The sequence below is a fragment of the Emydura macquarii genome, unplaced genomic scaffold (assembly GCF_026122565.2).
Source record: "Emydura macquarii macquarii isolate MOO-44397 ecotype Brisbane River unplaced genomic scaffold, CSIRO-AGI_Emac_v2 contig_2768, whole genome shotgun sequence".
NCBI lineage: Eukaryota > Metazoa > Chordata > Testudines > Chelidae > Emydura > Emydura macquarii.
The window spans coordinates 38,707,136-38,724,896 of NW_027132905.1; the positions used below are offsets into that span (position 1 = coordinate 38,707,136).

Sequence of the window (17,761 nt, forward strand, 5' to 3'; positions counted from 1 at the left end):
TCTTTCTTAAAAGTCCCTGAAAGAAAAATATATGTGTCAGGATCAGTGGACAAGTAGTTGGTGCATCTTTCAAAGAGGCTTTATAGTTCATCTTGCCTAGAGGTACAGTGCATGTGAAGAGTGTTAACAGCTATGAGATAAGATTCTGCCTAGGGAGACAGATGCGAAGAATTCCTATTCAGAACACATGTTTATTTGCTCTATGATTTTGAAACATTTTTCATACTCCAAGCAAGAAGCAGAATCTGAATGGATATTTACTAAAAAGGCTAACAGAGCCCTGTCCGAAAAAATAAATGAGAAGATTCACATTTCCTTTTTTTCTAAATGCAGTTGCTATGAAAAAACCAATTACTATTAGTTCTTTAATATGTAGCTTTAGTGGACCTCAAAGAAGAGGCATACTGACCTGTGTGGCTCTTTTGTAAACCCTTGTACTCTTTTTGGCCAAAATCAGATGTACAGTCAGTATATAATAGGATGCGTCCTCTTTTGGGGGGACTGTATCCTGCCCTGGCAAAGCGGATAGCCTTAGTGATCTAATACATCTTTTGTGGTAGAGTAACTACTGTTAGTCTAATTCAGGAAAAGCGTCAGGGCAGTGAGAAGCTTTGGCTGTGGGTAAACCTACTGTTGCTTCAGGTCCTTTTAATAAAAAACGGGGCATGATAAAGGTGTATGCCCTTTCTTATGACAAGAGAACAAGGGCACATCAGTTTAAACACACAAAAGTAGCAAATTTAAAATGGAGGAAAATGAAAACAGATGTTCTACAAAAAGCATAGTTGATATGTGGAACTTACTGCCATAAGATGTTTCTGAAGTCAAGAGCTTAGCAGAATCTAAAAACGATATAGACATTTATGATGATGGCGATCACTCACGAACAAGTAAGATTGTCTTCCAGGAATCTCAGTAGTGGGTCCGCAGGTGGCTCCATAGTCCAATCCTAGACCCACAAGTCTTGTCACAATAAGGACAGGGGATTTCAGGAGGGTTAGGCACAGTGTTGCTGTGTTGAATGTTCCGATGTTCTTTCCGCCTGTTCCTTTTTTCCTCCTCTACTTGTCGATGAGCTGTTTCAAAGTGTTGAGATCTCTCTGACAGAGCCTTCCTCCATTTTGGACAGTCCTGAGTGAGGGTCTCCCAAGTATTGCTATCAATGTTGTACCTCTTCATGTTTGCCTTCAAGGTGTCTTTGAAGTGCTTTCTTTGCCCTCTGCGATTTTGCTGACCTTCTTTCTGCTGTGAGAAAAGGACTCTGTTAGGGAGGTGGGAGTCAGGCATGCAAACAGCATGACGTATCTAGCGATGTTGGCTTTGGATAATCATGGCCTCAATGCTGGTAGAATTTGTTTCAACCAAGACACTGATGTTTGTATGTCTAGCCTCCCAGCTAATTCAAAGGATCTTGCGAAAGCACTGTTGGTGGTGCTTTTCCAAACTCTTGAGATATCTTTGGTATGTGGTCCAGGTTTCCGAGTCGTACAGCAGAGTTGGGATAACAATGGCATGGTAGACCAGGAGTTTCGTTTAAGCAAGGATGACATGAAGATTCTCTTACTCAGACATCCAAAGGCTGCGCTCACACATTTCAGTCGGTGTTGTATTTCCATGTCGATGATTACCTTTGATGAAAGATAGTGTCCAAGATAGTCAAAATGATCCACATTCTCAAGCATTTCTCTGTTGATTTGAACGGAGGGAGGGTTTATTTCTTCATTTGGAGCAACTGATAAAGAATTTTCCTGATATTTAAAGTTAGGCCAATACTCTTGTTGGCTTCTGAAAATGCATTGAGAATGGTTTGGAGATCCATTTCAGATTGAGCAACAATCACACTGTCATCCTCATACTGGAGCTCCATTAAGGATGTTATTGTGGACTTTGTTTTGGACTTGAGTCTGTTGAGGTTAGAGTCTTCTGTCCATCCTATACATAATTTCAATTCCTGGAGGAGCTTTCTGTCAATGAGGTGCATTATGAGGTGGAGATGAAGATAGAAAATAGTGTTGGAGCGATGACGCAGCCTTGCTTCACTCCAGTTTTCACTTCAAATGATTCTGTTTAGTTTCCATTGCTAACAACCATTGCTGACAAGTTGTCGTGGAGAAGTCTCAGAACACTGGTGAACACTGATGAACTTGTTTGGACAGCCAATTCTGGAAATGATCCTGAGAGCAAGGTTGTCTGGAGCTTCATGCTCCTGGTAGGGTCACCCGTGGTGACAAGGTCGAGGGGGAGGTTCCCGACTAAGAGTGATCCAAGAAGACCTCAATGGCTGACGAAGCAGAAGAAAAGTGGAACTCCCTTTCCAACGGCTGTGAAGGCGGACAAAGGCTGCAGCAGATTAAGGATTTCCAATCTTCTTGGATTCCATGCCATTGGACTCAGATCCGTCATCTGACAAGGCCATGTGTTGTTGGTGTGCGACAACATCCCCACGTTAAACGACATTTATATGGATAATAAGAATATACATAGTTATAGGTAAAATAAAAATAAAGAATGGTTTATATCCACTATTTCCACTGGATTAGAAAGAAATTTGCTCTGTAGGCATTGCATTATTGTCCAGTATGGGAGTTTTGTACCTTTCCTTCTGAAGCATTTGGTGCTGAGCACTGTAAAAGTCTGAACTAGGTGTACCTGTACTGATTCCATATGGTAGTTCCTGTGTTCCTAATTGTGAAGGAACCTCAATTGAAATGGAAGTTAAAAAAACAAAACAAAGAACCCAAAAGAGAACAACCCCCACCAAACCAGTACCCAGACATTTGCAGAATAATGTGAGTGCTTGTGTATGACTAGACTAGTGTACAGTCAAATCCTTTCAATGGTAAGAACCAGTTGGGACCTGTTATGAGAATTCCTAACAGTGAGAAGTTGGGTTACATTAGTATTTACTTTAAAAGGTGGGAGCTATACAGGATTTAATAAGTGATTTTAATTCCCATCATAGAAAGCAGGGCAGGGACGAGTGAGAATGGAACAGAGAAGGGCTTCTCAGTATTTTTGCCTCCTGAGATCCACAAGTCACTCAGTGTTTACTCCTGGGACCCCAGATCATACAATTTTTATACCCATCTCCCTGAACTATTTTCATTGTTTCAGCCAAACATTCAAAAATACTGTAGTGCATAGTAATTTGTGTCTTTTTTTAAAGCTATGTTCATTGTGCCATACATGGTCAAAATTAGGCTAGAAACCCACTCTGTTGGCTTCAGCTAAAATCAATTATAATACAATCCTGTAGCTGGCCAGTAGGGGGTGCTACATGAGGGGAGAGAGACCTCTCTTTGTCAACAGGGTACAAAGCAGCTCATTGTTTAAATAAGCTCAAGTTTAACCAGTCTGGCAAGCAAGAATGCCAAATACAGAATCAACATTTTCTTAAGAAGATGTTAAGAACACCAACACAAAACAAAGATTCTCTTTTTGCAATGCAGACCTCCCACTGTCTGCAGCCACAGTACTAGCCTTACCGTGGTTGTAATAATGCAGCTGTAGTTTATTTATGGATCAGGAAATACATTCTCACCTTTGCTGTCCAAAACATGTGGTTTCAAAATATCTCTTATAGCATCTGTGATCAGGTTAGCAGTGACAACTAAGACTGACTTCCAAAAGGTTCTCCAATTTATTAGGTATTGGAGAAGAATGCCTTTTTTACTGCTTGGTAATAATTGCATATCCACCTCAAGTTACCCATGTTGGCTAGTCCATGCTATTGTAGCTTTTTGGAAAATGTAAAATGAACTTATAAAATAAAATGTTTGTTTATTGCTGTGGAGAAGCAAAAGCAAATAGAGATCAAATTTATTTGAAATTTTAAACTCTGGGCCTCTGATTCGTGGAAAGAAGTTATACAGCTTATTATTTATTAGCGTTTGGGAAATAAAATATTTTAATATGGTTGCGAAGCACTAAGACAATGAAATGTGTAGTACACATGAGTTCTTGATATGTTTGCTTGGCTTTCATCTATTTTTGGAGCTATTGATTAATTTTACGTGTTCCAAATGCTATAAAAGAAAACTGCACCCAATTTGCTCATTCCCTTGGTTTGAAAGTTCAGAGAGTGTGAAGCACCTTCCCCCAGGAGTAAGCTGTGAAATCTACTTGGAAGTAGATTTGTCAGTTATAGTTTCCATTTCTGACCCCATTGCTATTGGTGACTATTTTGACCTTCATGAATCTGGCAATTTAAAACACTGTAAGTAGTTTCTTGGCCTGCCTTAATGCTGAATTGACAATAATGAGGAGAACTTTAGTGTGCAATATTTAAACAGGTTTATTTTTTTCTTAGTATGAGTATATATTGGCAAGATGGAAACTGGCTAATAGTGTCCGATATTGGTTTCTTGCTCAAATTCCCACTCAACTAATTACATTCTGATCACTTAAAATTCCCCATACATTTTCATTTGGAGACACCGTTTTTTGCTTTCTGTTACAGGGAGCTTCCCAATGCAATTACTTCCTGTTCTAAACCATATAGTGATGCTGTGCATGCTGAGATATCAACTGCATTTCATGCCAGAGGTGGCAGCATATCGGTGATTGGTGAAGTGATATATAGCTCTTTTAACAATCTCATTGGGGTGTGGCTTAATTAATCAATTATTTATAGTCCCTTTTGAGATCCTTGGATGAAAGATGCAATGGAAATGAAAAGTATATTATCATTATTTTATTTCAGTTCAGGTTATGGTATAAAAGTATGTGACTTTTACACCTTTTGCAGGATGACCTCTACTGTATCTAAACCTATAATAAAATGGGGAATGGTTGTGGGTTAAAGCATGGTACAGGGAGTCCAAACTCAGCAGTCCTATTCCTATTTCTGCCACTGACTCACGGTTTGAACTTTGTCCAGATATTTACTTTCTCTGTGCCTCAGTCTGTCCACCTTTAGAATGTTGGATGCTGATATTCACCTGATGGGGTGCAGTGAGGCTTAACTGATCCATAAAGGCCTCTGATGCTCCACTGAAACACTCTTGAAGTGCGAAGTTCAGGTGTCATTTTATTAGATTAATTGTACTGAAGCTAGTGCAAAATGTGGTAGGCTGCTCAGTAAGTAGAATGTCTCGCCATGAGCATATTAAACCAGTGCTCCAGGATCTGAACTGGCTCCCTGTGGCCTACCAGGAGTAGTCAAAGATGTTCAGATAAGGCCCTCAATGGCTTTGGACCTGCTTAGCTGAGAAGCTACGTCTCTTCCATTTCCTCCTGTGTAAATTAAATGAGTAGATAAATATTGTATACGGTGTCTTCTGAGACTCTTTTTCAGAAAAAGCATCAGTTACCGACACCCTGTTCATTCTCAAGCTGTCAAAGCACTGGACTGGTTCACCCGGTGGTGCTGAGGGGCATATAAATATGTCTGCTTCTCTCCGTTCCACAGGCCAAATGTTTGTGCAGAGCAAGAGCTGGTGATAGTGGGGCACAGACAACCGTGTGTCCAAGCTTTCACTCGGATGGTCAAAGTGTGGAAACAGGGCTGTGGAGGACAGCTGTGGTGCATAGGCTATGAACGGAGGTAAGTGCTGATTTCTTGTCGTTCTTTTCTCCCTTAGAGAATGAAAATAGATTTTTTCCTTCTGAGTGGAAATACTAACCAAACTTGCTTTCTTTAAGAGTGTGTGTTTGTGTGCGTGTGTAAATACATGTATGTATGAGAACGAGAGAGAGACACAAAGATGCTACTACACTGAAATGTTGACTTCAAGTTCATTCAAATTCTAGACTGGAGGAAGTGAGGACTGTTGCAGAGGCAAAGCCAGGCAAACCAGGATGCCCTTCAGCACTCCCCTTCCTCTGATGGATGAGCCGCAGAGCAGCTTTGAAATGGCCTTAGAAGAGGCTTGGGCAGTTATAGTGAGTGCTGCAGGGAGGGAGAGGCATAAATGGTGTATTCTAGTTTACAAAGGGGAGGGGACAGTACAGGTGCTCCCCTGCTCTTCCATCCAGTTCAGAGGAAGAAGGAATGGTCAGTGCAAAGAATATAAAAGGTGCATTGTAAAGTAATGTTTCTAACAATAACAGCCAATGCAAGTCACCATCTACTTGGTATTAGGGCTCGCAGGAAGATCTGGTGTTCAATTCAGTCATCAGTTTGGAGAATGCTAGTTACTATTGTCTTAGCTGTCTGGTTTTGATTTCATGGTGCAGTTTTTATTAGGGTAACATAAAGAGTTCATGTAGTGGCTGACTGAAACCTATGAAGGAAGACACGTGCAGAGAAACATGTGGCTCAATGCCACAGATGGGCTATTAATGGTGTAGCTATTTAATTAGACCATGATCTGGCTAGAAACAGGAATCCCAGAGGATTTTGAACCTTTAAACACAATCATGGGACAGGGACCTTGTGTTCTGATGTGTTTGCATAGCATCTGGTGCAATGGGCCCTGATTCAAATCGGGGTCTTTGGGTGCCAGTGTAATATAACTACTGTAACAATGCTCAATTTTAAGAATTTCAAATCCTTTAAGCATTTAGGGAGTAGAATGTAGATTCTTTGTTTGTTTATTTTTTGGCGTAGTTTAGATATTGTGTTTGTTTCCAGCTATCTTAACCCATAGTGCATCTGTGTGCCATGATCATGCCATGTTAATTAAATTAAGTGCAAGATCCCAACTGCTTCAGTTGTGTTGCCTTCAGAGCAGAGTACAGATGTCACTATAAAGTTTTAAAGGGCAGGGCTTCTCAAACTGATCACTTATTGTGAATTAAGTTTATTGTGTGGTGTTAATAATAAAACTGGTTGGAAAACAGAAAGATATTTTTGCTGACAAAAAAATTTTTCCGTTAAAAAACCCAGTAGGATTTAATGATGGTTAGTTAGTTAAGTTTCCACTGGATGTGATTTGCCTGGACTACTCTGACCAGTTAGCACTGTGTCAGCAACTCATTTCTTCACATCCTGGTTCACGTGATAACATTTTGTAATGTAGACAAGGCCCTAATGCTGTTGATGCAGATTTTTCATACAACTTTTCAGTTACAAGGGTGCAACTTGCATGGGTTCATGGGGAATTAAGTGAGCAGCACTTACTGTTAACACATACTGTTCTCCTGTTACATTGGGCTCTATTTGCCAGTGTTATGTAGCTGAATTAATATTCAACCTGCTTTGAACATTTTGGTGTTCATGGGATTGGAGGGTACTGGCCACATTTTCCATTAGTGGTGGCAGAGATGCTCCCATGAAAGCCCTCCTTTTGTATGCACAGTTTTTACAGGTGTAATGTAATGTAATTGCCAGTGTCTGAAACTTGGTCCTACGTGTAAGGCTTGTTTTGTATTGCAAGGTCAACACCTACCCTAGCTCTGCCAGTGATGTCAGCCCTGATAATCTGATTTGCCAAGAAACACTTCCATTCTGCCTCTTACAAGTGGAAAAAGCTCCCAGTCAAAATCAGTCCTTTTGATCCTTCAGTTCCTTTCTCAGAACTCGCCTTTTACGTGATACATGTAGAAAATTGCAGCCTGATAACAGCTGGGCAGGTGGTGAGTTGTGGTTACTGTTTCTGATTGGCTAAGAACTCCGTACCTTATTTTAGCTTTTAATACCCTGTCTTCCTGAGCCCCGACCCCAACCCACTTGGTTGTCTCACCTACCTGTTAAGGCTTGTCATTTAGACTGTAATCTCTTTGGGGCAGGGACTGCCATTTACTACATGTTTGTATGGCGCCCATCACCTGGGGCCCCATGCTGGTTGCCCTCAGCAAGGGGTGCTACCCCAGTATTATAAATGTTTAATAATAGTAAAACTGTTTTGTGTGGAGAGGGTTTTCTGAGACCCTCACATCTCCCCTCTTTACTCACATCACACTTCATATTATGAGCATCCTCCCCCAAACTGAGGGGGGCTGGAGGTTGCATCTTCCAGAACCTGTTACCAGCATTTCAGATGTTGGGCAACAAGGGGTGCTGAAAACTAACACAAAGGAGTATCTCCATATACGAGTTGCTTGCACTGTTTCCACCACCTTCCCTATCTCTGATGACCTACAGGTTTCCCCATTAGTTCACCAGTTCCTCCCATAAGTAGTTTAAGTGATGCCAAGTAAACAGTGAAGAGCAGTAACTCCTTGTGATTGTTAGTAGGAACTTACATATGATAATACAATATATCACAAAGTATTACTTAAGCAATATAACATAAATACAGTGCAGAATAAATGCAGACTACCTTATTTTATAGACTATCATAAATGTCATTTTTCTTATTTATTACTCGAGCAGCTATTAAGAAAAAGGTTTAATGCTGTGTAAAAATTCAATGTTTACTTTTCATAGCCTATTCCCTGCCACCTGGTACCATGCTCTGAGATGCCAGCACTTTATAAGTCTCCTTTAATGTCTCTTCCACACAGGAAAGAATTCCAGTATGAAACCTAAAAGTGAAATGTTCATCTGATAAAAAGCTCCAAATGACCTGTACATATTCCAGGGGAGGGGAAGCAGTTATTCAAATGGATCTTTCAAAAGTGAGGCAAAAAGGAAAGGGATGAGGTCCCTCCCCTGACAGTTGTCCCAAGTTGTTCTCATTAAAATAGAAGTCACAGACCTGCCTTCTTCCAAACTGCACTGACCAAGCCTCTTTTAAAGGCATTGAACCAGAAACACTAAAATACAAAGAAGATCACAAAGAATTGGATTTCCTTTCTATATATGATGCTGAATTCTGGAGATAAACTGGGAGTCTTAAAGAATGAAGGGACATTTTATTTTCTGTCATCAGCTGACAATATGGGATTATACTCTAGTCATAGAAATGACAGCCTTGTCATTTCACAGTAATTTTTCATTCTCAATGATTTCAGATTCCATGTGCTAACAGGGTGACAGAAGTGATTCCTCCCTTCACCTGTCTCAGCTGCTGGCACCACAAACTCATCCTGGGGGCCTTACAAGCTAGTTGAGTTCTTTCTGCTGTTCACATCACCAGGGATGCATCAGAAGGTAGCTAACAATGTTGTGGATGATGGCCAAATGGAGTCTAATTCACTTCCATGATTTGTATTTGCTCCTGTCTTGCTACTAACAGGAGCAAAATCTTTGCTTGTATAATTTAAATATGCAGATATTTGCTTTTTTGATTTTTATAATATGCCAAGACATTAGGCAGATGGAAAAATCAATGAAGGAGCACACCATAAAATAAATCTAACAAAACAACACTAACAAAACTTTAAATGCTTCTCACCACCCAGTAAACACTGCCCTACCTCCCCATTCACCCTCTGCTAAAAGTCTACATCATTAGAGAGATCAACAAATTCAGACTTTGACAGATCAGTGTGGGGAAGTGAGTTCCAGAGTCAAGGGCTCTTCTCATTGAACATCCTGCCCACAGACCCTAACCAATCTAGGAACTGTGAGACGGAGTGTCGCAACTGATCTCAACTGCCATGGTTTACCAGGAGAGAGCTGGGTCTCTAAGAAACACATAATCCAAGTCAGTAAAGGGCTTTATAGATTAAAACTAACACATTGAACTGCAGATCCCTGCTATCTGTGGAGCACAGTTGTAATGTGCTCCATGTGGGAAGCACCACAAATCAGGTAGGAATCTACATTAGTCACTAGCTAAATTTTTTACCTGGTCATTAGTTGTATCTAGGGTTGGGTGAAATTTTTCAGCTGAAACTATTTTTGCTGAAAAATGCAGATGTGGGCCATCCAGGGTGTTTTGGTTCAGGTCCAATAAAACCTTTCCTTGATTTGAAATGACCTTTTTTTTTTTTCAGGTTTGGCCACTGAATCAATTATTTGCACAGCTTTAGTTGTATCTGCAATGCAATAATCTAGTCTGGTGCTGGACTGGGAGTACATATGTTGTGGCAGAGTCGTTTGGGGACCATGACCACGTTTTAAACTGACAATACTAGGAATCAGTTTGAACTGGAAATCCCATCTTTCTGGGAGTCTAAGAATATTAATATATTCCCATTTTCCTTTAATCTTATCAGAGTAAAGACTGCTGAATAATCAGAATAATATGATTGCCTGGAGCAGTTACTATACAGAAGTACAGAGAATCAACCCAAACCATGAAAATTCAATTGAGGAGCTTGCTCTGATTTTTAAGAGTTACAAAACTCTTCCCCTGATTCTGATGTAAAAAGGTTTCAGGCAGAGATTTGAAGACTGGCTGTGTTCCAGGATAGAACAGGTCTTGAAACACAACACTGAGACACGTCCCTTTTTACATTATATCAGATTCCATGCATGGGTCTTGACCATGTTATATTGGGATTTTTCTTCAAATTATAATTTGTTGTTGGTTCTCCAGAGAGTTTGTTGTTTAAAAAACAAAATCTGATACAGTACAGTACTAGTGCTGCCTCTGAGGTATCACTGTACAGTGGCCTGGGTTGAAGTGACTGATTCCCAGACAGTCAAATTATGTCAAAATTCCCAAACTGTCCAAATTCCCAGTCAAAATTCTCAGACTGTCAAATGGATAGTATGCATATTCATTTATACACTGCTTTCACTTATACACTGCTTTCCGGATAATTAGGGCCTCATATTAGTTTCTTAGAAATCAGTGGTAAAAATGTCCCTTGACTTAAGTGGAAGTAGGATTCTGGTCCTTATTCATTTAAATGTTTAATGGAGGTTCATTGGCTTCTCTGGCTGTACAGAGCTAAAAATCTGAACAGATAAAGGTCTACAGGCTCAAACTACTTATGCTGCTGCTAGTAATGGAGTTCTTCTAAGCAGGGCTTGATTAAAGACTCACTGGGTGAAATTTTATGGGCTGTGTTATCCTGGAGGTCAAATGAGATGATCATAATGCTCCCTTCTGGCCTTAGAATCTGTGAATAACATGCTGCCATCCAGGGGCTACCTTTCAGCCAACACTGAGCACTATGAATGTAAGATTTATTGGAAAAAGATTAAATTAGTGCAAGATGCTGTCATCAGCTCAGCTGTGGTCTTCAGCTGCTGTTGGCAGTGTGATGTGGAGTTTGTTAACAGCAGATACGCGTCAGTGATCAGTTCTGTAACCTTGGAACACCCCTCGATGAGGTAGCATGCTCGGCTGGGGAGGAAGTAATGGGCTGGCACTGTCAGAAGAGCTGTAATATCTGCTCTGAGAGGTTGTGGTGGCTGTTGGGGAGATTCACCATGAAGGTGTGTAACTGCTAGTATGAAGCAGATGATGTGATGCTTGCTTTGATGCAGAATAGGCCTTCCTTAAAATTGGTGCAATATAGATAAGTAGGAACAAATTTAGCCCTTGTGTAAGCAGGTACAACTATGATCAAGTCAGGTGACTCACACTTGCCTATATCAGGGATGAAATTGGCCTTTAGTAATTGAAGTGCAGTGGTCTGAACTGAAAGTTGCTGCAGGTATTTATCTTCTCAGGTTATCAGGTAAGTAGCAGGTGAGCCTGATTTGAGAGCATAGAGGCTGGAGAAATGGGTTGTGTAGGAAGGATAGTACAAATGCTGAGTTCTGGAACCACAGATGATAATTTTCAGAGGGATAGCGGTGTTAGTCTGTTTTTAGCAAAACAGCAAGAGTCCTGTGGCACCTTAAAGACTAACAAATTGGGTCACGAAAGCTTATACCCAAATAAATTTGTTATTTTATGATAATGATGCTTTCCCCTTCTCTGACTGTAGCAGTCCTTGCTAAAGTGGGTCAGGGTCAAACACAGACCTCATTTGCATATCCTGTTTTTCCATCACCTTTTCTGTTCCCCCATCCCCTTGAACAGTTAGTTATATGCTTTCTTTTAAAGATGTATCAGGAAACTAATTCCAAGGAGGTATTTTGGACTAGACAGTTTTTAAGTTTGGGGTTTAAGGAATTCCTCTCAACCTATAATTGTGGGTAATTATCTTGGCATTGATATCTATGTAATGGTAATAAAGTAGTAAACAAACCCTCTGATTTTCAGTCACAGAGTCTGTCTCTTTGACTGTGTTTGAAGGAGCACTTTGAAATGATAGGTGCCTTGTTTGCTGCTACTTCAAAGGCTGGCAATTCTTCAGTCACAAATGTCCGTTTCAGTTCTCTAATGCATGTTTTTTGACATTGTAAATCAAGAAGCTAAAACAACATAATTTTCATTTGGGAACATCCTCCTGCTTTTGAACAGAAGTTGCCTTGTGTGCAGGAAGAAGGTAGAGATTCACGCTAACCATGTATTATTGCCTTATTTGGTGAAAACAATGATTGTGTATTTTGTTTGTTTGGTCTTGGTTTGGCTTATGTACTTTTTAGAGAATGTGGTGCTGGTGAAATCTGCTGACTTGACAGCCCCATAGACCGGAGGTCTCTGTCCACATCAGACACAGTGCAGGCAACAGCAGACTGATTCCTCATTCTGTCTGCCGACGTATGTCAGCCCTAAAGTGGAATGATGAACATCCCTAAGAGAGAGAGGGGTGCATTACCCAGGCCCATTCAATCCTTAACTTCTGGATTAAGAGTGCAAGCAAGAGTGTGAATAGTGGGTTTTTGGAGTGGACCCCTGTCTGCTAGGAACTGGGCAGAGGCTCACTAAGGTAACTTCATAGTTTGGCTAGCTAATTTATGGATTTGCACAGACCCAACACCGAGCGCGGTCTGGGAAAGAGATCTCACCTTGTCTTAGGGTGGAAATCAGAGCTGTCAGAGGGGGCCAGCCTGGTGAGTTGGTAGGAAGGATCAGAATTGGGGCAAAGGGTGTTCCACAATTCCAGGGTTGATGACAGCTTGTGTATATTCTAGTGCTGGGATTTAGTTTTTGCCAAAATCATGGTGCTGTCTCCATGTAACTGGGAACAGAATTTACATATAGAATATTAAAAATAAGCAATATAAAAGGAACTTTACAAATCCTTTCATCAGGCAGTCTCTGTCATGTGACTCTGATGGTCTCTTCCTTCTTACCTTCCTGGTGGAAGTTTCCATTGCAACAGTAATACATCCCATTAGAATTAAGATCTGATGTCAAACTCTTGTGCTGTGCAACTGAAGTCACTGGAGTGCACAGTTACGGCATCCATGTGAATGTTATGCAGCCTCTGTTTCACCCACTGGAGCTGCTCCAGTTGGATTGTGCTCCAGCAATATTGGGCTCAGGAAGCATATCAACAGGCTCAGGATCTGACACACACAGGGCTGGTCTGAACTTGGCCGCAACTTATCTGAGTTAATGGACATGACTAGGAAAATACAGCATCTGCTCTTCCTCTTCCCACTGCAGTTTAGTAGTGTACTACTTCTGTGTAGTGTCACCTGCTCAATGAGGAGCAGCTGTCTGTAGGATGAATTGAGAATAATTTAGTAAATTGTCATGGTAATTATTGATAGCCAGCCCCTAATGTCCCCATACGTGTTCTTGTGGCACTACTGGTAAAGTTGTATCATTCTGAGCCTAAATCCATAGTGGACCTGCTAAAATGAATGAATTTTGTGTGGGTCAGAGCCCACTAACAAATCCATTGTTTCATTTTTTCAGGCTTTTTCCGGAGGGTAGGGATGAGTAGCTGGGTGGGGCAATGGAGAGCTGAAATCACACCCCAGTTTCAATTACAATTTTATATATATGTACAGATATCTTCATAACCATAACCTGTATGCATATCTCATAGTGACTGTTCAGTTCAGGGAATTACAAGCTTGAATAAAAGATCTTACTCAATACACTCTTACAGTAAAATAACATAGTATGCAATCAGTTGGTTTAAATGCTTATTTTAGAGGGTTTAAAGCTTCTGTTCTCTGCTTGGGGTGTCTGGAAACTGATTGTCCAAGTGTCAGTGGGGTTTGAGAGAGTTTTGTACTCTTTTTGGACATTGCTATGAATGTTAGTGGTTTTTTAAATAAAATTTGTATCTGGGTCCAGAGTATTGGGATTGTCTCATTTTATAAAAATAAATACTTTATGCTAGAAAATAGATTGTAAGGAGCAGCCCTTCATTGACCAGGACATTGGTGGTGTTGGACTAGATTATCTACTAGGTCTTGTCCAACTCTCATTTCTGTGATTCTGTGGTCCTGCTGGTGTTAATATGTGGGATCGCAGGACATGATTGTTGCTGGTTTAGAGTGTGAAGAATTGTTTTGCATTGGATAAACTAAACATCTAAGGGGTTGTGTAGCTAGCTGCTCCTGGAAATGTAATATTTTGGTACTATTTGTGTATTTTTGTTGAAAATGCTAGATTAACAACAACAGAGTTTAGTTTGATATAGCCTTCAGCAATCACACCCTGAAGCATGTATGCAGCATACCCGAGGGTCTGTAAATGAATCTTTCATCAGCAGGACACTACAGTATTTTTCTAAATTAGAGTTCCATTGGCTCCAGCCCTTTTGAATAACTCTGGGCCAGGAACTCTAGAAAAGAAAACAAAAACTAAAATAAATAATCTCCTTTAACAGTTCTTTCCACACCTCCTTATTCCACTTGGTAACATCCATAGAGCCACAGGCAACTAGGATTGTGCAAAATATTTGCTTCACATTTGAAATCTATTTGAACTAAATCTTGGGTTCAAGATTCAGTAAATGTGTTAATCTCAGGCTTGACTCATAAGGTTAGCTGGAGATGGGCCGAGGCTATTCACTCATGCAGCTCATCTGGACATTTAGAAATCTGTTGAAAGCAGAATGGAACCTAGGCTCGGTGCAGAGTCTCTTGCTTTATTGTGTTTCAGTGATTCTAAACAAGGGCAAGAAAAGAGACAGATTGACTTTGGGTTGCTGCACTAGCTGGCCGCTTTGCTTTGCTATCAGAATGCATGCTTTCCATATCCCTGATCTCTTGATCAAGATTAATGGTTTGCTGTTGAGCTGATATTTTATCCTGTCTTGGGGAATGTTGATTCTTTTGGGTCTCATTAACTGTATTTGACATTTCTCTCTGAGCAATGTCTCTGGATGCTCTGTTAGGTAGCAACAGTAGCTCTCCATCCTACCAACTTCTAGAGGAGTGGGATCTCATGAAGGAAGCTGGCCATTTCTCAATGAAACAGAAAAAGATTAGAGAATCATTCAAATTGGAGATGCAAAGACACCTAAATCATTGAGTCACCCCCAGGAGTGGAGAGTGGGTTCCAGTGCTATGTTTTCTCCAGTGTAGTTGTCAATTTCTGAATCAGTTGGAATATTTAGTGCTTCATTTGTTGCAGGATGTTATATTGGATCCCATTTTTCTTGGTAAAGTTTTACATATGGTTGGATTTTTCAGTATCTCCAACTCTTCTCCAGTAGTTGGTTATCAGTTCTTAGCCTCTGTCATCTCAGTCCCACCGCTTCCATAGGCAGCCTTTTCTAATATCTTAGAGAGTTTAGGCTGATTTATCTCTGCTTCCTCTCTCCCACCTGACTTAAGTAGGAGCTGCACATGACTGTCCAAGGGCAGAATACGATCTATCAGGTTTTTTTCTACTGTTCCTCTGATTTTTCTTAGATCCAGACAGATTTCAGCCTGATTGCTAGCTGTCTTGGTGTCTGAAAGACTGTAAATGCCATTCTTAGTTGTGTTTGGAACCAGGTTACTTTCTTCATAATTCACTGACCGCTTGTAAAAAATGGGTAACTGCATTTATTTTTCACAGCTGTGTCGTCACATACTCATTGGCAGTGAAGAGTAGTTTGTTTTCCTTCATGGGAATTAATTTGGATACTACACCTTTATTTAGTTCCTTTGTAGGGTCATGTAGGCAAAGTCAAACCACCAGGATTAGTTAGGGTAAATATTTTCAGTGGATGTTACAACACTTTCAGCTGTGCCAAATATTTGTTGTTTTTGTTTGTCCATTGTGCTTTAGGTGAGCAGTTTCATGTTCTGCCAAAGTAGGATTTTTAAATTCAGTTTCAAAAGTTTTATCTCTGTGTATCTGAAAATCAAAACAGAGCACTAAGTTTCCAGGAAAAAAATGTGTCATGTTTATTTGTGTTTTAACTCACCCTCTTTTCTCCAGACTGATTTCCACCCTGGAAGTCATGAGCAGGAGTCATTAAAAAGATCTTCAGATTCTGCCTTAATACAATGTCTGTGGTAACAGAGCCCCCCATTCCTGGTCAGGGCCTTGGGCGTTACCAAAAATAAGAATCATGATCCTGCTGGGCCTTGAGAAGTTATGGAGTTTCAGATGCTGCAAGAGATGTCATGTGGCCTAGTGTATAGAGCACAGGACTGGACTCGGAAGACCTGGATTTTATTCCAGACTCTGCTACTAGCCTACTGGGTGGCCTTGGGCAAGTCACTTTCCCTCTTTGTGTCTGTTTCCTGATCTGTGAAATGGGGATAATGATGCTGACCTCCTTTGTAAAGTGCTCTGAGATCTAAGAGTTAGGTGGTGGTGGTGTTTACCCTGTGTAACAGATGTGGGATGGCAGCTGGGTGGGGTTTTTCAGGATTTGGTTGGGTGGGGTATTGGGGCGGTGGTTGTTTGGGAACTGGGAAGGATTTTAACAGATGGTGTTGGGGCTGGGTGGGTCTGGTCACTGGGGGCTTATCTTTCAAAGTTGAGTGGGTCAAGGTGGTGCAGAATGCGAGGAAGTTTGATACAAATAGATGCTAAGGAAGAAGGCTCCCAGAAGTCTGGGGTCCGGTGGGGCAATGAATGGTGCTCACGCTTCAGGAGGGCCAGAGAAAATGTGAGCTGCATTTAGCCTTATATTTTGTCACTGAGAAACATCTTGTGCATGAAAATGTCCCAGGTTTGTCACGCGGAGGATTAAATGTTCCATTCGTCCCCAGAACATGTGACCCAGGACTAGATCTGTGAAGATGGTTCTCTTTGCCTTTGTGTTGTCCTTCGAGAGCACACCCTTGTGTGTTTTGATTTCAGTTCGACCAGACGCTGAAACTCAACACAAATGGCTTACTTTAGGTGCAAAACCTCCTAATTTGAATGTAAGACCATAAACCTCTCCCTCAGAGAGGAGCAGCTTCACTACTAGAAACATGGCCCAAGATTGCTGTGGAGGTTTGTAGTCCTCAGGGATCCTTTTGAAGAACCTGGACTGGATGGTGGGTTTTCTTATGCAAAGCCCAGTACTGGGGACATGTGAAAAGCGGGGTTGCATGTGGCACCCCATGCTCCTGGCACCCGCTTGGTGGCCATAGCTGTCAGTCATGAAGCCAGTTTCATTTTATTTAAATAGGACTGTTATGGAAGGGGTTAAGGAGTGACAGGAGCCCCCAGAAGAGCTTGATACATTTATGAATGGGATTATATGATCAGATTGACTGCGATAGCAGGGGACTAGACTAGATGACCCAGGAGGTCTTTTCCAGTCCTGTGTGCCAGTGATGTAGGGTTGAGTGTTAAATATCTTGTAGTTTCTAAGGAGAGTCAGAGAATTGAGGAAACTGGAAACTTCCACACAGCTCTGTCTGTGAGTAGCTGTTATTTAATACACAACTGTATTAGGAGCCTTCTGTGTTTGGAATAGCTTGACATTTCCCAGTAGGGTGCTAGCAGGATTTTATTTTATTTTTTTATTCCTTTATCATAAACCAAATTGTTTTTGAGCTCGCACCCTTGGTGTGACTTGCTCACCAATGCTAGATTGAAATGCCTGTTGTTTTTATAAATTGACTTTCCTTTGACAAACAGCGGTTTAACTTGGGGGAAAGCAATCGCACAGAACTCCAAGAAAGCTAATGAAATACAAAACTTGGAAAAGAAGAAAAGTGCTAGGATTGTTCTGGAGCCCAATCCCCCTGGGCTCTCACTTCCCTGTTTAAAGTGAGTTGAAAAGCAAGTGTGCCCTGGTTGTCAAG

At 40.9% G+C, this 17,761-nt stretch overlaps 1 protein-coding gene across 4 annotated transcripts in view; it reads left to right on the plus strand.

Moving 5' to 3' along the window:
- The window catches only part of MEGF6 (multiple EGF like domains 6), a 219,813-nt gene that overhangs the window by 2,276 nt on the left and 199,776 nt on the right, over nt 1-17,761 (plus strand). For 3 of the 4 annotated variants that reach the window (XM_067566717.1, XM_067566718.1, XM_067566719.1), the window contains exon 2: nt 5,411-5,545. In XM_067566717.1, coding sequence (XP_067422818.1) covers nt 5,411-5,545 — 135 coding nt within the window. Of the gene's footprint in view, nt 1-5,410; nt 5,546-11,074; nt 11,159-17,761 lie in introns of those variants that run through there. The other variant, XM_067566720.1, reaches the window with a different exon arrangement.